Source organism: Bemisia tabaci, chromosome 5 (genome assembly GCF_918797505.1).
Source record: "Bemisia tabaci chromosome 5, PGI_BMITA_v3".
Taxonomy (NCBI): domain Eukaryota; kingdom Metazoa; phylum Arthropoda; class Insecta; order Hemiptera; family Aleyrodidae; genus Bemisia; species Bemisia tabaci.
Genome location: NC_092797.1, coordinates 25,999,959 through 26,021,375, shown reverse-complemented (window position 1 = coordinate 26,021,375; position 21,417 = coordinate 25,999,959). Strand labels below are relative to the sequence as shown.

The following is a 21,417-nucleotide window of genomic DNA, read 5'->3' as shown; positions in this document are numbered from 1 at the left end:
ATATTATAAAAAAAAAATCTGATCTAATTAGAGTCGACAGTACTTTACGACTTTCACTTGATTTAAACTGAAGTAGGTAGAAAGAGACCAAGTAACAATATGGAAAAAACGAGTTAGGAGTCGATTTGGGCGTAACAAGCTCCAAATTTTCTCTTGTCAAAAAGAAATAAATAGAAATTCTTTGCCGAGTCGAGAAACGATATGTTGAATGCAAAAATAGGCGTTGAAATTCAGCTGTAACAATTTCGCTGGCTGTATCAGCCCGATCATACGAGAGTTGATGGCAAGCCTTATGGCACACCCTATGCATATTTCTCGTTTCTGCGGATATAATTTTGAAACTCTCCCTCGTAATCATTTTAATCATACTTCGTCCAAGAAATTCTATATCTCATATACATTTCGCTCATTAATTTTTTCCATTTTTTTATCACATACACGCATTTGGCTTTAAAATTTTTCTGATAGTCAGCGATAACGGTTGACGTCAGGGTTAGCAAGGTTGGACCAGACTTCTCTTATATTTCATCGTATATAAAAGGGATGAATGTAGGTTTTAGTTATAATGAGGCATGTTTTGAACGGTTGATTCTCTCACTTATTCAAGAAAGAGGAAAGTGTATTTTAAAATTATTTAGTGATTCTTAACTTCGATGTGATTTTGGAAAAACTCCTATACACATATTTCAACCTTGAAAAAAGAGTGTCTCAAGTTCCAGAAAAAAAAAAAAAAATCAATCAAAACTGTATGGAACAGCCGAGCTTCAATACAATGGATACTAGTATCCATTTACTCATAAATGGAAGGACTCGCCAATGTTACCACCAACAAAACGAAGGGGACAGGTGGACGCCTTTATTTTAGATTCTCGATCTTTGAAACCTTGAAAAATGTGTTTCTGAAACCTGCGCAGGGTGCCTACGAGTCCGGAATTTTCGGAAAGTCCGGTGATAGGACTGATTTTTTAAGGGCGGTCCGGAAGTACTGAAGAAGTGCAGAAATTCCGCAAGAAAGTCCGGAATTTTCGTAATTTTGGTCGCAATTTGAGCGAGACATTCAAATTTTTAAAATTTTTCGAATTTCGTCAAATGAAGGTACTGAAAAATACTGAATTATTCTGTTGAACAGGTACTGCATTTTTTGGGAATGTACTGAAAAAGTATCGATTTTTGGCCGGCCTGTTTTAGTAGACACGACTCTGCTAAGGTAAATTCGTTTTTATTTTAGGGATAATTACATGTCTCTGTACATGTCTTCGCAAGAAAGCCTTTCATCCAAAATCATGGGTTTAAATAAATATTAATTTATTTTATTAGCAGTCGTGGATCGCCTTATCTAAGGATATTTGCGCAGCATCGTAGACTGCGTGTTTGTTACCGGCACAATATACCTCTTGATAAGATAAAAGTGACTAAAGCTCGCACGCAAAGGCACTAGCGTGGCGCCATGCCACTGGCATAGCGCTATGGAGGAAAAAAGAAGACTGCCGAAGATCGAGATGGATAGAAAAATTGTGTACAGGTGGATACTTCTATACAAGAGAGAGTGTAAACGACGGGCATTAGTTAATCTACTGTGCACCACGAGATAGAGTGAGAATAAGGAATGAGATACTAAAAGATGTGTCACCGCACATGCTTGATATAGGGTAGGGATGGCGATTTTCTCAAATAAATCGATTTTGGGAAATCAATTTTATTATCGGTAAAAAATTGAATGGAAAAAATCGATTTAAGAAAAAATCGATTTTCAAACACTTAAAATTCTAAGTTTGGCGACAAAAAGCTACTACTAAAACTGGACTTGAAATGAAACTCGGGTTTCACAGAGCCTATAGGCCTTATGTGACTTATTAACGGAGGAAATCTCGATTTTTTTTTTCAATAACTCAATTTCGGCTTGAACAATCGGTTCCGATTTTTAATCGACATCGGAAGATCAATCCAATTGATTTTTCGGCGCGAAAAATCGATTAAAAATTGGACCGCGTTTAACAGAAAGGAACCAAGCCACATCAAGTATTGCTAAATTTAACTGGGCAAGTCAATTTTTTACGAGGGAACGTTCGCACGGATTCCTTTGAAAATTTTAAGGAATTTGCGTCGTACTATGAAGAAAATTCACTAAAATTTGCACGAAAATCCGCTCGACCGTTTTCATGTAAAAAATTAATTCGTCCAATTAAATTTGGCAATAGCTGATGTGGTTTGGCTCCTTTCTGTTTAACGCGGTCTAAAAAGTCATCCCTAAACAGGATAAATATTTTGACCATCCACGGGAAAAGGGACGGACGCAAGCCGGCGTCCACAAAAACTGAAAACTTAGTTGTTAAAAGCAAAATGAGTGTTTTACCAGCCTTTGAGGAATATCTCATTTACCGACAAATTTTAAAACATTTTATTCCTTCAAAGTTTGAGAGGCGCTCTAAACATTTACGAAATAAAAATGCAATTTTTCCAAGGTGCATGGTAACTTTTCTGACGTCTACGCAAGCACTGCTAACTAACTAATTAATTAAATTGATTCATTCTCTTGCTGATTAAAGTAATTAATTAAAGCAGAACATTGAAGTAGGCTTTTTAAAGAATTACCTTTGATATCGCCGATTCCATCTCCGTCGCTGTCTTTGAACGAGCGAGGGTAAATCTGGTAGAATACTGTATTTTCCCACCAATCTGCATTTTTCGGCGCCACCGAACCAGTCACTCCTCTCTCTAGAGCAGTCCCAAGCAAGAAGGCTGCCACAAAAATAAGCTTCATTTTCTGGAAAAAAAAAACGGGACCAGTCAATTACAAACTTTGATAAAAATTCTAAAATCCAACCTAGTTTTTTTGAACACGCTGCTGGCACTAGTGTTAGAGTTGTTTTCCCCTCAGTAAAATTTTGAAAGAAGATATTCATGAACAGGCCAATTCATAAAACAGGCCCTACATAATACATGGAAAAAAAGTCTCTTGGGTCCAGAGTCAAGACTCATAAAAAATTTAACAGGAAAAGTGCTCTTCATTCAATTGGATTTTTGCCTCAATCAAAAGAAAATCTGCTCAAATTAAGAAGCTTTGGCTTTCGATTCAAGCAAAAATTTGACTAAATCAAAAGTATGTTTTCTTGTCAATTTCTTAAAGAACCTGAACTCTGATAATCCAAGAGAATTCTTTCTCTAGCATAAATAAAAAAGCTGCGATTAAAGCAGGCCTTTAAATCAATTTATATTTTCATGGCTCTAATAAAGCTTTGCGTCAAAATTTAGAGACGATACAAATAATTTTTTTCGATTTCAAATCTTAATGACTTCTCTTTTTATACATCGGAATTCTTTCACTTGCACAGCATTTTAAAGAAAGGTTCAAGACTCTTTATACAATTCCAGCCAAACAATTAAAGAAGCAATTGTGAACAACTAATTGTTGGAATGCTGAGTCTAGACGCACAATCGTTTTTACACGGGGATGGTGATTTTGCCATATTGCGTTAAAACCAGTGTGAAGTTATTTAAATTTCTCATGACATCCGTGAATCTCATTTTCCCTCTTTTTTGAGAATCATGAGCTTTGTTGAGAAAGTTCTTTCCTTTCATTCACTTCCATAAGCGCATTTAATAGAAACAAAGTGTCCATTACAAATAGTCATAAAAGGAGTTTGCAAAAATATCAATTAGAGATAACAATGCAACTAAATTTATTACATCATTTTGCCGGAAAGAGTAAAATCGCTCATTTGTTTATCAACACCAAGCTCGTTTTATTGCTCCAAACTGTGTTCACAATCCAGATGGAGGAGAGAGTGGGTGGTACTTAGACACGCGTCGTTTTAATTTTCAGACTTCCAATTATTGAGATCGTAATCGAGTTACAGTTTTCTCGAACAATGTTCTAGAACGCAACTGATCCTATCATTTTTAAAAAGACATAGTTGTCATGACATATGATTGCTGTAAGTTGTGACAAATGGGACGATTGATGGCTCAGAAGAGTCTATTGTCAAGGCGACCTGGCGACCCCCCTGATATATACTTTTAGGGTTACTTTTGACCTTTTCAACCTGTTGATGAGGCAAATCAAAATGTTTATAACTGCATAGCATACGCTGAAAAAAAATATGATAGATTTTACCGCACTCTGATACAGTGATCCGAGTCCGAGTATGGTATTAAACACTTTACTCTATAGTAGTAATTACCATATTAGGGTAAGTATCATCAGAGTTCTGGTGAATACCACTATATAGCTCTGTTCATTTTCACTGAACAGTATTGCTGTGTAAAAAATCAAATAGACTTTCAGTAAACGTTATCATACTTTCTTTCGGTGTGCTAAAGTTGCCCAAATTGTTTTTCTCCTATTTTTTTTCTTTTTTTTCCCTTTCACGCTGAAGGAATACAAATGCCTAAGTGCACCCCTTGCTTCAGAGACGATCTAGCTTTTTCCTACGTGTTTCAATGCGGAAATATATGATGTAGTTCCTCAATTCAGACCTTTTCAAATGGCCTATTGTACTTGGCAGGTCATTACAAGTCAGTGTTGCGATTTTGTATATAACTTCAAATATTTTTCTGCAAGTTGCAGTGAAAAATTAGAGAATTATCGGAGTAAATTTGGTGGAACCGTCTCGGATCGCAAATCTACAGCGCGTGCACGAGAGTGCTACCTACGCAAGTTGAGCTATCTCGTCAGCCAGACCGAAAATCAACTTACCAAGCAATATTTTTTGCCGGGTTCAAAGAAAGTGTTCGGTAAATCTTTGCTGAGAGCGTTAAAAAGGTCGGTGAATGAAAGAGGGAAAAATCAGACGGTCGAAGTGATAACTACCATGATGAGTGTGCCGTAATTCGAAAACGGCCCTTGACTCGATCTTTGACCTTTTTCTCATCTTCGCATCTTGTTTCAGCACTTAGTCGTGCCTTTTGAGATAACTTTAACGGGTTTCAAGGGAACGAAAATTAGGTGTGAGATGACTGATGCGCTTAATATCTGCGAGTCATTGGAATGAAATAAAGAGACCTTAGAATTACGTTTTTTAGATTACGCAACGCACCTAGGTGACGAGAAACTTTTATCGAAAATTAAGAAATAATACTTCATACGCCTGCTTGCAGGCTGATTGTTGAAATTGATAGACAAAGTGATTGACAAAAAAGACATAGGAAGTATGGAGTGATCCTATTGTTTGAAATGGGTGGTTTCGATAGACTAAGGGGACTATAGGGTTTCTCGTGGGCTGCCGTTAGTTTGTCTATTACCTACCTCCCCGTCCATTACAACCACCCACCTCCACCAATTGGATCCCTCCATATGCTTTTGTCTTTTTTGTCCATAGCTTTGTCTATAGCTTTGTCTATTCATTTCAAAAATCATCTCACTGGTGTTTTTCAGCACTCAGTGCTCTTCCTTTCGACAAACTCTTAAAAATGGCGACAAAATTAGAACATATTTTTCGTCAAGAAAAGACTTGAGCAAGAAAGGAATTGCCAGTGGCGTACCGAAAATTAGATGGACTCTAGGCAAAATTATTTTGCCCCCCTCCTCCCATATTTAGATCAAATTCCAAAACGAACCTCTAACTTTTTCCTACGTTTTCCTCTCCATGTGCGAATCACAGTGCTTTTCGAAAAAAAGGGGGGAAAAACCGTCCTTATGAATAGTTTGGATTTTTAAGCAAGAGATGTGTAGGAACTAGCCTGTTATACTTGGAATTGTAATTGAAAAAATAAATCAAGAACTCGGCTCATGTATAAATATGAACAAATCAAATGGGCATGATTCTAACAAATTCAGCTTCATTAATTGTTACATTCTGGATGTTATGCAACTTATCTCGATGTCACTATCAAAATTGTTTCCTGCGGGGAGAATCGAGTAAAATTTACCAGACATTTCGCTGCCATGGTCACTAAAAACGCGAAGATTACAATGAAGGTCACTCGTTCTTCAGACATCACGCTAAACCAATGCGTGATACAACTATTTCAACTCCTAAGCCGCTCAAATTGCATTCATCGATTTGAAGGCGACCTTGATTCTTCACTCCCGTTTTTAGTTGTATAGAAGTAAGCGCGGGAGCGGTGCAACATTCTAGTTTTTGTAACTTATCTCAAAATTAATATCGAAATATTTCTGTGGGAAGAATGAAGTAAAATTCATTGGATGTTTTACTGCGATGGTGACTAAAAACACAAAGATTGCAAAATAAATCACTCGTCCTTCGAGCGTCACGCTAAGCCAAAATGCGTGATACAATTATATCAGCTCCTGAGCCACTCAAATCGCACCAACAGCCGGTTTCAAGTTTTAACAAATTTCAAAATTCCTCAACTTTTTTGAAAAAATCTAGCTCTGAAAGTCCCTGACACTTTGGGAAGTGTAAGGAGCTAGGGAGCTCCTTGCAAAGAAAAGAGTAAAGGTTTTTTTTCTTTCTTTCTTTCTTTCTGTAGAAAATTTAACAAATACCGTATATCAGGTAACGATGGGAATTTTTGTGCAATCAAAAATTAGTTATTTATCAAATGACAACTTCGCTTTCGTTGGCTGATTTGACCTAAGTTAACTTGCATTTTTTGGTAAGCAAGTGAGTTGAATAAACTGAGAAAAAAAACCCTCTTAAACAGTCATTTCTTGTTCATTGATCAGTCACAGACTTTGTCAACATTTTTTCTAGTGTTTCTCGTGAAATTTTGAAGAGCAAATGAATCTTGTCCTTTCATTCGAATCATACACATTGTTTCATTATGTGAAATGTTTGTCTTGATAAGCATGACGAAATGTGATAGGACCTTTCCGTATAATTTATGTGGCCGAATTTGTGACTTTATTTGTTTCATTCACCTGAGCGCTCACGTCGTACTCCGTAACGTTACTCTGATACACCTCCACTGATATTGAACCAATGAGGAAAAGCCAACCTCGAAATTTCACTGGACGGACTTTTATTGGTGTAAAAACATTGGACTCGCGCACGCGTTAAAAGAGTTGGAATCTGGAGAGCACTATTTCGATGTTTTAACGGATGATTAACAAAATGACTGTCTTATCACGGTCGAGATAAAGTTAAAATTTTCCAATTAGCCACCATTCTCTGCATGGATAGTATTCGATGACTTGAGAATGTTTGTGATGTCCTGTCTCCAGCCAGTATGATCAGTGAGTCATTAGCGAACACATGTAAGATAAGAGGTGCTTATTGACAGCCGCACAACATTTTCCGACGGACTATGGAAACGTTGGTACATTGTTTTTGGTCCATTGCCGTGCCTTCTCAGAAAAGAAAACAAACTACCGCTTCAAGAGCTGATCCTAGGAAAGCCCTTCGAAACGGCCTTATTTAATATTTTTTTTTCTCATGGAACCGTTTCCTCCATTTCGATTCTAGAGAGCACCTTACCTACACACTAATTTTCACTACTCTAACCTCACGCCGATTAGATCATCATCATTCGGAGCCTTGATGTACGTGAAGCTGATAATGATCGTCTCACAAAGGTGGCAAGTTTAAAAAATGAGTAATTTTTCCAATGGGAGCGATTGTATTTCTCTATACATCTTGAGTAGAACGGTTGAGCCACGCGCCGTGTTCTGATATAAGTTTAAATAAAGTCATTCCCAGATTTAGCAAACGCACTATTCAATCTTCAGTTTTTTCATTATTCATCCGTGTTACCATTTTCCGTAAACTTTAACTTTAAGTTCTATAAAACCATGTGTCCTTATCCAACATTTTCCTCTTAAAAAATTCTCAACTCATCGATGCGATCGAGCGAAATAAAGTCGTAGTTTAAAAATAAAGAGGAGGACAAAAGTCTTTTTTTATTTTTTTTAAGAGATTCTATTTTTGCGAGAGGCCCATTTCCCTTGAACTTAAGTTGGTACTCACCCGTTAAATTCATAGGCATTTAATCCTAATTAAGGACCATCAGACGAAAATCGTATTTCATATTCCCTATTCCGTGAGAATCATTTTTGAGGTGGTGAAATCAGTGACGTAAATGAATAATTTTTATCTTAGTAGATAAATGATAAAAGGCGTCATGAACAAACGCAGGTCAATAGATGTACGTCACGTTTTTGGAACTTATCCCCTTAAAATATGCTCTGTCGATTTTCACGGGAGATTTACTTAAAAAAATCTCAGTAAAAATCAAGTTTCCACGCACATCAAAACGCACAGACGAATCCTTTAATCTAAATTAGTAGAGCCGCAATGAGAGAGCATGTCATCGCCTTCAAGAGTAGTATGTCTACATCAGTTACCTTTAGACAAATACTGCATAAACATCGCTCAAACTCTCCATTTTCATATGCACTTAATAATGATGAAACAAAAGTAGAAATACAAACTTAAAGAAGAAGATTCCCCTGAGATCCAAAATATAAAATACTTAAGGATAAGTAATTTTGTGTGAATTCGTATCCTCTTATAGAAATTCCCGGGAATTTTTTGCGTGTAAAATTGTATAGGAGACGGAACGACCGTAAATTTACAACTCGAGCTTTTGCGAATCAACTTTTTCCGCAGTGAAATTATACCTACCCTCAAGGCACACTTACAATTACACTTGAGCTCGTACTTTTGAATTGGTCAGAAATGAGAATTCAACAGTCCTGCGTCAAATATTTGAAACACTCAAAAACAAACGCGAATTATTTCGCTTTTGCAGAGGAAATTCCCGTAGTATTCCATATAAAAGACAGTGCTTTTGATAAGCTGCTTATATGATCACATTCAATTTTACGATAAGAAAGGCTCGAGGAAAATATTTTGAGGTATCAATATTATAAAGTTCGATGATGAAATGTGAAAAAAAGGGCTAATCCATGTGCACATAGGATGTCACAATATTCATCATATCGCACCTTACTTTTTATTGATGCATAAAATGCTGCTAAATCTAACCCAGCATATGGTGTGCAGCAACAAGGTAAAAAGAAAGTAAACAAGTTGATTTACTCTGGAGTTATTTTGAGGTTAATGCTTGGTTACGGATATTGAAGTTTAAGTTTATCGTAATAGTATATGAGTTTTCTAGCCAATAATAAATCGAATGGATAAACATGCTATACTTTTGTTCAATTACTTTGAAAGCACAATCCTAAAAATTAACCATTTGAAAAAAGAGACTCTTATTGTAAACACGCGAGAAATTATACTGTTGCGCAGATCTATTCCTCGAGATGAGTACTGTTAAGGAAGGAGATTCACAACTACTTACCTACTATGGATATTCTATCTTTTAGTCAGTTTTTCAGAACCATGCCGCGAACGCGCACTGAAAGAGATACAAATGTTGGAGCTGGACTGAGGTGAAGCTTACCTTCCTAAGAGATGTAACTGGTGGGACTGCCGATGAGTAACTGAAAATCTGGATAATCATGATGTAATGAATCGGTGCTGAGTAACACGGCTCGTCTCAACTTTGACCCGAAAAGGGTCTTATCGGAATGAATGTAACCTTATCAGTAGGCTTGCTTCTTAATCAGTTTCTCCGTGTAAAATGTTTTTACTTTTTTTCAAGATCAAAAAAAGAGAAGGCAAACGTCTCTTGTCGAGTCTATTTACTTTTCCTCGAAGCTAGTGTAAGGCCAGATCGAGGGTGAGGCTAAAAAATCATGTTTACCGGCTTTTTACGTACGCGCGATACGCTGATGTGTAATGGAAACCGGGGATTGACAGGTCATTTGAAAATTCCGAGAGAGGCCATCCTCGAATTACATAAAGCTGCATGGGTGAGGTTTTTGTCAGAGTTACGAATCATTACGGGGGGTGCCGATATTGAGTGAGAGTTCACGTGACGATTTTATCCGGTGTTTTCCGTGTCATTTTTAACGGGATTGAAATTTTTAATAACGCTCTTTTTCCACGAGTGAACAACACTAGAGCAGTAATTGGACCGAGGTTAGCAGACAGGGGACAAACGCATCTCATTGTTGCTAAAATTGTGCAACTTTTTCTATACTGGAATAAACCGATATTACGGAGTGAGTGCGGACTTTACAGGATCGTCTTTCTTCTTAATCAAATAGTTTCTTGTTTAAAAATGTGTACACTCAAGCTGTCAGGTTTTTGCACAAAGTAGAAGAAATTTCACGAACTTTGCATCATGGGAAGACATTCAGCTTTGTACTACTCGACTTATTTTACTTGTTTCTGGTTCTTCTTCAGATAAACTAGCCTTTTCTACGCATTTTAAAGTATTCCTAAACGCATTTCTGAGTCAATTGTAAATCTAACTGTAAGGGCATTTTCAAAGTGGGGACCACGGGCAGGATTGTTCGTAACTTTTTGTGGGGCTCAGCAAAGGTACAGAAAGCGTACTTATCAGGACCCGCCTGACGTATGATGTAAGAAGCAGTTTTTTATATCGACCAGTCTAGGAGAAAGGCGCCAAACGCGATACGGAGGTTTTGTTAGTTTTTTAAAACTTTTTTTTTTAAACAGAAAGTCAGTTGAAAACGTAATCTTACGATTAGAGTCATCTATATTCTTAAATAAAATATATGCGTAATTTCCTTCTCACGTCTCTGTCACATCCTGTATTCTTATCGCGCTCATTAAAAAAAGGCCTTTTTATAATTTTAAGGAGGGAAAGTGACATTTACACCGCGGAAATGAACGAATCTGATGTCCTTGACCAAGATTTTGAAGCGACCTTCCTCCGGTTTTCGAAAATTTTACTTTCACTGATCGGTCAGTTAACTGCAGTTTGTTTCACAGAGCGTGAATGGTTCCTTTTTACCCTGTTCAAGACTCAGAGACTGAGCGCAGTCAAACTCCGCTGACTCAGACTGGAAAGTTTAATTTGGCTTAACTTAACTGCTTAGCCACAGCAGCAGCCCGAAGGAAGTAAGCCTCAGAGAAAACGTCTCATTAGCGTTATTTATGCTTTTCTGGTATAATTCCGGTGAGGAAAATTATAGGGCACATTTGCTGGAATGAAAGAGAGTCCAGGAGTCGCTCTTCAATTTTTTAAAAAAAAAATGTGCCATTAACTCTCCCACTTGGTCTGGACCTTAGCTTGAGGAATAAAAGAAAAATAATTAACGCCATTCGGTAGGAATTCGCTGGGTGAAATTGCTATTTTCATCATAGGAGACATTGATTAGGTACTTAGTTTCATCTACTTGAAAGGGGAATGACAGCAGAACAAGTGCCTTCAATTGATGTATTAATTGAACGATGCGGTGCGACGTAGGAACGCGGGCATATTGTTGATGGCAGCACCTGAATGAAGCTACATATTCCTACTCGTTGGATTGCATTTATTGCATACACCAAAAAGCGAAAGCGTTTAAGGTGCCATTCCATTTCCAACTGGTATCGTTCAAGTCTGGATGTAATTATTCCTGCTCTTTGGGTTCCCATGTTGCCCATGCAAAAAATGGAAGGCGTTCAGGATATCATTGCTCTTTCAGTTGGTGACCATTCTGTTCACGCTTGGATGTAGATATTCCAGTGGCGTGGCGTGCTTTGCGATATATAGAATGATCTACCATTTGAACCTTCGAAAAGGGATCGATAAACAAGGTGTCCGCAACGAACACCTTAATAATCGATTCTTCACCATAACTGCAAATGGAGGAATATCGATAATCGATCATTCACGCTTCGCCACTGAGATATTCTCGCTCATTGGACATCCGATATCCTGATATATTGCATGCGCAAAAAAGAGAGAACGTTTTACAGCTGTTGTGTATCTTTTAGTTTGCAACAGTTCAATTATCAATATTGTACCTGGGAATCCTGAGACTATGCAATTAAATCAGGATATACGTATTCACTTCTATCCTCAAACTTTGAGTCAAATTGCTCATAAACGTCGCTTCTCTGACGTAAGGGCGTACCTCTACTTCAACTTCAACATAACCCTCTCGGTAAGTATAGAGTTACACGGAGAAGAGGCCCCACAAAAAAATCGAGTTACTCCCTTTCGTTAGAGGAGCTACTGTATCGATGACCAAAGTGTGAAACCACGAATCTCCGTTTCTGACGTTGCAGACTTCCAATCATAGTTTATTTTTTCATTGGAAAACTAGTTACATTTTTTTCTTGAAAACTTTCTCGATTTTTCATCTCCGTTAGTAGAATATTCTGTGTAAATTTTAAGCAGTAAAGTTGACTTATTTCTCCACGGAAAAATAAAGTAGAATCGGAAATTTTAAAACATCGCCCCAATGGACATACGCAAAAGCGTGCGTGCGTTAGCACAACAGTTGATTTTTGCGTTTGAAAATATATGCAGATCATTTTTCAGGTCTCATATTCTAAAGTTAAGAGACGAAACTCTTATAATGTTGGGCAAAGCTTAAGTAGAGTTACATCGATACATTTGCTAAACGCTTTTGCTTATAATTCAAGACAAATTCATAAAAGTTGTGAAAATTCATTATTAAACTACATAGATTGCATAGCAAGACATGCAACAAGCAGCTTTTTGGGAAAAGTTTTGAATTTTATAAGAAATATTTTAAAAGAAAAAAAACTCAAGTTTTTTGTGATTTGTTTCCGGATAGAAAAGGTGGAGAAAATATATAAAATAAACCATTTCCACCTCATGTAGGTGTCTAAATCTTATCCTTATGCAAGCTGACGATACATATTTTTTGTTTCTTTCCAGGTCCCTCCCACAGTCACGCAAAGGTAAGGACTTCATTTCCACTTAATAATCTCTCATGCTTTCGTATACAGGGTTATTCAAAAGTTACGCACCACTGGCCATAACATTAGTTCTAATTACGATATCGATTTGCGGTTTGTGGCGTCCTTCCTCATATCGAGGGGGAAACTTTTTGAGGTACTTTTCAGTTCTTCACCCCCCCAGGGGGAGGGGGGGCGGGGGGCAACTCAAAAATTTCAAATAGCAACCCCCATCATGTGATACATCGTTAGAAAGAGCATGAAAAAAGAAAATTTTTGGCGCAAACCGGAAGTCGATCTGACCCCCCTGTCAAAAGTTAGGGGGGTCCAAAGGTTATTTAAGGGGTCCGTACCTTCATTTTATAGAGTAGCTTCGGCGGCTCTTGGACATACCGTTACTCTTTTCAAAGAGTCCTCGAATACTCCAAGTCTGATACCGAAGTCTTCATATTGCCCCCGGGCCACCACAGCCCCCCCGTAGGGGGGGATGGGCCTGTTACAATGAAACATTGCATTATAATGCGAAAAGTCACAGAAGAGCTTCAAACTTAGCATCAAATCCGAGTGGAACTTCTTGCCAATGTTAACGCAAACGCAGCCTGCGACTTTAAAGTGAGTTTTCAAAACCCTTACCCCCTGCCCCCCCTCATTTTTGGTTGCAGAGCGGGTAAAAACCGGGAAATTCACTACAAATAATGCCCGAAACTAATGTCCAACTTGAGGAGGACCCTTGAAACGTTGCGATCAGTCGGAGCATTGAAATGCAAGGACTTCCACCCCCTTAAAGTACGGAAACATCCAAAACACCCCCGCTGCCCCCCTCATTTTTCGTTGCGGAGCGGGTAAAAACCGGGAAAATCGCCAGAAATGATGACCGAAACCACTGTAGAACTTGACGAGAACCCTTGAAACGTTGCGCTTAGTCGGAGAACTGCAACACAGGAACTGCCGTCCACTTTAAGGACGGAAACATCCATAAAACCCCCGCTGCCCCCCTCTTTTTTCGTTGCAGAGCTGGTAAGAACCGGGGCATCATTTCTGGCGATTTTCCCGGTTTTTACCCGCTCCGTAACGAAAAATGAGGGGAGCAGCGGGGGTGTTTTGGATATTTCCGTACTTTAAGGGGGTGGCAGTCCTTGCATTTCAATGCTCCGACTGATCGCAACGTTTCAAGGGTCCTCCTCAAGTTGGACATTAGTTTCGGGCATTATTTGTAGTGAATTTCCCGGTTTTTACCCGCTCTGCAACCAAAAATGAGGGGGGGCAGGGGGTAAGGGTTTTGAAAACTCACTTTAAAGTCGCAGGCTGCGTTTGCGTTAACATTGGCAAGAAGTTCCACTCGGATTTGATGCTAAGTTTGAAGCTCTTCTGTGACTTTTCGCATTAAAATGCAATGTTTCATTGTAACAGGCCCATCCCTCCCTACGGGGGGGGGGGGGGCTGTGGTGGCCCGGGGGCAATATGAAGACTTCGGTATCAGACTTGGAGTATTCGAGGACTCTTTGAAAAGAGAAACGGTATGTCCAAGAGCCGCCGAAGCTACTCTATAAAATGAAGGTACGGACCCCTAAATAACCTTTGGACCCCCCTAACTTTTGACAGGGGGGTCAGATCGACTTCCGGTTTGCGCCAAAAATTTTCTTTTTTCATGCTCTTTCTAACGATGTATCACATGATGGGGGTTGCCATTTGAAATTTTTGAGTTGCCCCCCGCCCCCCCTCCCCCTGGGGGGGTGAAGAACTGAAAAGTACCTCAAAAAGTTTCCCCCTCGATATGAGGAAGGACGCCACAAACCGCAAATCGATATCGTAATTAGAACTAAAGTTATGGCCAGTGGTGCGTAACTTTTGAATAACCCTGTATGTATGCAAAAGGGACATCCAATGAGTAGAAAAATGTAGTTGCATCTAGGTGTTGATATTAACAATACGTACACCCGCGTTTCTGAGTGCAACCGCATAATAAATAAGTTAAAATAGTAACTGAAGAAGCATCACAAACATGCTAAGTGCCTTCAAAAGTGCGTGGATACTTCAACACTTGCACTTCCGTCAACGCCACATCTCGCAGCATACGAGACGGGACTCAACACAGGACTATAGGCTAGGTCTCTGGGTGTTAGTTCGCACAGTTCTGATTGTTTCCTTGTTATTGCTGATTTGTTTGGAATATTTTGCCACAGAAAAAAGTAAAAAGCTACAGATGTTTGTTCATTAATGTGTTGCAAGTGACTCACGAGCTGTGACATGTAAATGTTGCGACATGTGAGTTAACAGGTCAAAAGAGGAAATAACAAGCAATTTTCAGGTTTGCACTTTCAATAAAGAATTTCTCGGGCGTATTTCAAAGAAAGCTAATATATAGATTAGTTAAATTAAGGGCAATCGGATCCATTCAACTCAGCACTTGAACTCAGTCTATGAGAAAGTATTATGCCCTTCCCTATGGGATGAAATACGATGAAAGGTTTCTTAAAATACGTAGTAAAAAGGTAGTTTTAAAAGTTGAAGTTTTTACATGGTTCGGAACGTGAAGCAAGAAACTAAAACGACCGCTAAAAGCTGCAGAGGCGAATGCGCCGGCCGAATAATGTGGAGAAACGACATCGACGTGAGGTGTAACGATTGAAGTGTGCATGTGGTTTTGAAGGCACTTTAAGCGCGCTAGGTGACGAGAATACTGACGCTCCAATACGAGAAACTCGTGCTAAAGAAAAGCTAAATGTCTTTCGTTGTTACGAAGTCTATCCTCAACGAGATTTATCTCCATAAAAGTGGATTTTGAGAAATTCTACTCATTGAATTTATTTTATTATGTCATCGCCACGAAATTTCATTTAGTTTGTTTTGGGAGGATTTAGACAGCCGTTAATTTTTGCACGTTTTAGGAATTAGTAATGAAATGATCCGAAATATTTACTGATTTAAGAATGCACCAATCAAAACTTCCTGAGTTGTACTATCGACATACAATATCTTCCTGACAAGGCAAATATTTAAAACCTTTTCTCAAGAAATTGCAGGATCTGAAAGTTAAGCTAATTCTATCTCTGAAAACCAGAAGTAACATATTTTTTGACGCGACCTGATGATCTTTAGATTATTTTTCTTTGAATATCCAGAAATGACCTTCAGTTAAAAGTTGACAGGGCTCGGGAATGCCTATTCTTTAACTTGTTCTTAAAACAAGTAATGTCATAGGACTGAAAATGGGCTAAAAAATAAGTACACCAGGCAACTTGCGATTCATTGTAATTTTCCTCCGGACTTTTTGAAGATCAAACAGATTTTTTCTTAATTGAATTGACCGTTACGAAAATTGCATACGTCTAGATTTAATTTCAAATAACCAGTTTTTTACGTAAGATATGAGTCCTATTTTGGCTTCGTAAAAATTTTGGAAATTTGAGCCAAAGTTCGGTTCCCAGGGCCGAGAGACGTGGGTACTTTGTGGAGGTTCCTTTCATCAATGAATAATTGAATAACCAGCCAGCTCCTTCACCCTAACTCTCAGTTGGGGATCCCCAGAACATTTCGGAAAGTTACTTCGTATTTTAAGATGGTATCATAATGATGATTTTAATCCTTTTCATCAGTTTATTGCCCATATCCATCGAAAAACCACTTCACCAACAGGCATACGTGGGCCAGGGCCGGATTTACCTACTTGCCACCCATGGGCCGCCTGTATTTTGCCGCCCCCTTCTCATTCGTTTTGAAACATCAATAAAAACCATCAAGTGAACGTGCCGGAGGGGGAGGGGTGCATAAGACGCGTTTACCTGCTCGTGTTGGATACATCTCAAAAGTTGCAGAATTTTGCAAATTTTTAAACCTATCTCTGTGTGGACAAGGTCCTCCATTTATAAGAAATGAACCAAAAAATTATAAAAGAACAAACATAAATGTGGTTTAATAATTTTAACTTCCGCCGCTGCGCCGCGCTGATCGCACTGTGTTTGGCGCAATGCGTGAAGTATTCCTGCAGTCTTGTAGGCGCTATGCGTTTCACGCCAACCGCTCCTGACCGCACTGTGTTTGACGCGATGCGTGAAGTATTCATGCAGTCTTGTAGGCGCTAATATGTGTTACATGCTGACCGCCGCGCCGAGGGCTTGTCCTTTTCATCTCAAGTCCTCGTCATCATTCCTCTCTGCGCTGAGCTCCAGGCCAAATTGCGTGTTTAGTTCCTCTCTTAACTCGACTAATTAAATATACTGTCTCTTGTATCACCAAAAAACGACAAAATTAGAAATTACTATACTCTCAGGAAAAAGAGGTTTTGTTTCCTTTTCTTATTGATAATTTTATTTCTGAATCCGATTTTTCTTATACCTACATTTGCCGCCCCCTAAATTTGCCGCCATGGGCCGCGGCCCATGTGGCCACCCCCTTAATCCGGCCCTGACTGACGTGGGCAACGTCCTAATATTACCCCAATGATAAAGCTAGCCCTGCTTGCGACAATAAACTGACTTTCACACCAGAAAACGATAATATCATTCGAGGGATCAATATGATTTTCATTATTTTTAAATATCTGAAAATAAGGATTTTATGTTCTTCTCATTCATTTTTCTTTATTGTTCGGACAACAGAGACATATTTCACCCAGGCCCGTTCGCTTTAAGTTTCTGCGAGCCCCATTTACACATTACTAGCTGCACCCTCTTTTTCCGGACTAAAAGTGAGGTTAGTGATGAAATGTAGCCTACTTTTTTTTAGGGAGGCCTCGGTTTCCTTTTATTTTCCAAGGGGAAAAGGGACAAGATGTGTAGAGAGGACGGATGGTTTTGTCAAATGGGGTACTTTGTGCAGCAAATAGGCGTAACGGGCCCGTTTCGAGACATTCGAAATTTTTCCTCAGCCGTTCCGGAGATAGAACTACTCTACGTTAATGTGACGATGCTTTTCGCGATTGGCTGTTACGGATCGAAGACCGCGGTTAGATATACGTTTGCCATGTACAGGAACGAGTGGCCCTTCTCTCGTCGTCTCTCAGGGCTGCCAATGCATGCTTGTTATTTCACGTTCGAATATCTTATGATTTTTTATCTTTTAACCTTTACCTTTTTTTCAAATGATTATTTAACATTTAAGTTTATCAATTAACAAGACCCCATCCGACACAAGGTCTAACCTCAGTGGGTGGTTTTTTTACGCTACTTTTCTTTTGTCTTATTTCACGACTTATTTTAAGTATCCCTGAGGCATTTTGTTAAATTGTTAAAAACGAACATAATAAAGAAATAATTTAAAAAAAACCGGCAACACCTTCTGTACAAATTGTAATCACTACAACTATATCCCCGCTTCAAAGATGATCTTGATTAGAGGAGGCATGGTCATCGGTCATCAATTATCTAAAATTCGCAACTGACACACCCGAATTTATCTGACTAATGGTATTTTGCTAATTTATTTGTGTTTTCCAATTGATTTAATATTTTTCAACTGCACATTTTGTGGAATAAGAATTAAAACGAAAAGAGAAAAAACTGGAAACCGGAAATATTTTCGATGCTACACCCGTGTAGAGGTTTATGTGACGAGGAATATAACTACATCCTCATTGGTTTTTTCTCACTCTTAGAATGCTTAAAAAAAAAAAAAAATCGGAAATCCTCCCTCCTATCATTGGTAATTATCTCTGATTTTCAGGATCAATTTACTGTGTGATCAATTTTTTGTGTAACATTGTCATTTGACATTGGACAATGGGCAATGCGATGCAAGAGAGACATGTGTTTCTTGTAATGCAAGACTCAATGAAAATGTCCGTTTTGATACCACCTGGCTCGAAAGAACAAATGTCCACCCTCTAATTCTTGAAAACTTGCGATAACTGCCTGCGGGATTCAAGTCGGATTAAATCAAGTTTAAGCGAGTACTAAATAAAGCTTTAGCGCTTGAGTCTTTCTGAGAATGATTAGAGTTTCCAGTTGTTTTTTAGGCCTTGAAAATCCGTATTTCTGCCTGACACTCCGCAGCAAAGTGGATTTATACCTTTGCAATAATACCGAACCACCAAATACTCAATTTCCGATTTTTTGGCGTTGAAGTTTTTTTTTAAAATGACCGAAATTATTTCTGACAAAGATTCAACAATGTTGAATTCTCGCAGAACGTAACTGGAGAGAACGCCGCGATTTTTCAATTCTTTAGGAACGGGCAGCAAATGAGAGGTGGAAATGGTGTGGAGTGATAACATCAGGCAGGGGCTTTTATCTCTCTACATATCTAAAACCGTGATGCGTTCATTTTTCACGGTTGAAAGGTTTCGCCTGCCACGAACTGATCCTGAATCCACGGACCCTTTTTACATCGGAATCATAAGTATTTTTATTCGACGTCAAATATCGACACGCCTATAAGAGAACTGGGCTCTGTATACATTGTTTCGTTGAATGAGGGAGCCACGGATGAAAGAACACAATTTTCATCACAATTAGTTAAACTTTTTTAGGGTAGAACTTCTCAGTTATTGCGCAACTGAAATCTAACACGGTTAAAAAGTAGTTTCCTTGTATTTTTTTTTTTTCTTTCTTTGCCATTCTATAAATTTAGATAGTGCGGCAACAAGAGTGGACATTTTCTTGCCAAAACACAAGTCCTCCGCCATCTGTTTTCCCCCTACCGTCAGCACGTACCCCTCTATGTATGGGCCGCACTTCTTTCACCTTCTAACATACAGGGTGTCCGGAAGTTAACGTACTTAACTTTCAGGATCGATTTTTCGACTCAAAATATGACTACTTTTTCCTATACATATTTGCCCGAAAATGCTTCATAAGTGAGCTATGCGCTTCCAAAGTTGCCATTTTTGGCAACTCTGGAACTAGACTCTGACTCTATATCCAAGCGCCTTTTTCCCAATGAATTTTACGCCTCTAAGTCCTCAGGGTGTTAAATGTTTTTATCGTTGTGCATATCGCCACCTTCCTCCCTGAGTATCACAAGCGCCATGCGACGTTTCAAAATCTCCGTTGCCATTTTATTTTTTTACAGAGAAATTGTTGGTAGAATCTGTTTGAAAATTTCACTGAATTTTCTTAGTGCTGTCGATAAAATTCAGTGAAATTTTCAAACAGATTCAACCAAAAATTTCTCTGTAAAAAAATAAAATGGCGGCGGAAATTTTGAAACGTCGCATGGCGCCTGTGATACTTTGGCTGGAGGGTGACGACTCAAAATAAATGAACCAATTACAAGTTTCTTGTTTACCAAAACTTGAACACCTGACATGTGTGGGTTGAAATTTTTTCAAGCTGAAATTGTGGGCTTGCAGGTGCAGTGGAGCAACGGTAGCTACGCAACTCGACTAAAATTGATGATGTTTACGGGGCTGGAAGCCTTTTCCGGTTTCGCGCGAAACAGATGCCGGGAGTCCTGTCCACCCGCGCTGAGCGTCGTTAGTCCGGTGCGTGTAAAGTGTCCAATTTTCCAGCGCGTAGCGGCCTGGCGTGAAGTTTCACTGCTTTTTGCAGGGGTAAGTTATGACCTCCAATTTTTAACGAGAACTGCAACGACGATTGCTCCCCACTCTCCCTCTCTCTTTCTCCTAGCACCCTTGCCGCGTTGTGTTGTTCTGGAATAATGCCGTGCTAAGGGAGAACGTCGTATGAGCCTTTAAACGTTGCCAAGTTTCCTTCGATAAAAACTGAAATTATCAGGAAAATTGTGAATATTTTTTTCCAAAATTTTCGGATAATTTTGTACGAAATTTAATCTTAAGTATTAGAAAATTGCAAGGAAAAATATGCATGAATGTCGTCAAAAATACAAGTTTTATCAAGGGAAATCCGGCAACTATCGAATGTTCATATGGCGTTCTTCCTTAGTGTAGCAGAATATTTGATCTGCTTCAACTTTTAAATAGGTTTAAAAAGGAAAATCTGACAACTAGTTTATGTTTATGTCAAACCAGTGGTGGAAATATCACACTTACATCATCAACTTAGTAAAAATAAATGTGCTAATTTCGGAAATAATGCACCGATCAGCTCTCATTAAGAGTCTTTTGCACGGATGCATATAGGATCTAATATAATGCGGACTATTATCTTCCTGCAAAATTCGGTGTAATTCAAATTACACAGGAGTGGACATTCAAATCTCTATCCATTGTTTTCTCATCATATAAGACGTGATTTCATCAATAATTTCAATTTAAGAAAATAAGCATATACTTCAATAAGATCGCAAGAAAAGTAAAAGAACGCGTAGAAAGCTCATGGAATGGGTCTCTTGCATGCGAGAGATACATCCGTGTGGATTTGAGTAAAACGGCACAAGTATCTTAATGTTCACATCAATGAAGTCTGAAATTCACTCCTTAGTCTGCAATTTGCGTAGTTTGGATCACGCTCTTTCAAATTTCCCGAGTCTAAGGACAGTTTCAGGTACCGCATCTGGAAACAAGTGACAGCAGTTCGCGGCAACTACCGGGCAACGCAAATTGACAATTTTAAGCATAATATTGATCAACATCATAGAGAAAAAAAAGGAGGTGTTTGCATTTCGGGCATCTTGGAATTTTATTGATGACGTAGGTCGGTACAGCGACGTTTATCATCGATTTTCTTGGAAATGGTGTAATTTATGGAAAAAAGTCATTCTATAAAAAGTGCTTGAAATTATAAAAAAATGGGACATTACGGTCCGTTCTTCATACTTCGAATTTAGGATTTTGCTGGGCAGGTTGTACCGACCTACGTCATAGGGTGAACAAACCTCAAGATGTAAGTACCTCCTTTTTTTTCTCTATGTATCAACATAACCTGCAGAT

General features: G+C 38.7%; 1 protein-coding gene across 2 annotated transcripts in view; it reads right to left on the bottom strand.

The window, feature by feature from the left end:
- Nucleotides 1-9,449, bottom strand: part of LOC109037436 (maltase A1) — a 32,420-nt gene extending 22,971 nt beyond the window's left edge. The window contains exons 1-2 of one of the 2 annotated variants that reach the window (XM_019052104.2): nt 9,307-9,449; nt 2,593-2,764 (exon numbers count right to left, since the gene is read on the bottom strand). In XM_019052104.2, the coding sequence (XP_018907649.2) occupies nt 2,593-2,764; nt 9,307-9,366 (232 nt within the window). In that variant the 5' untranslated portion in view covers nt 9,367-9,449. Of the gene's footprint in view, nt 1-2,592; nt 2,765-9,204 lie in introns of both variants that reach the window. The other variant, XM_019052105.2, reaches the window with a different exon arrangement.
- Nucleotides 9,450-21,417: the final 11,968 nt, after the last annotated feature.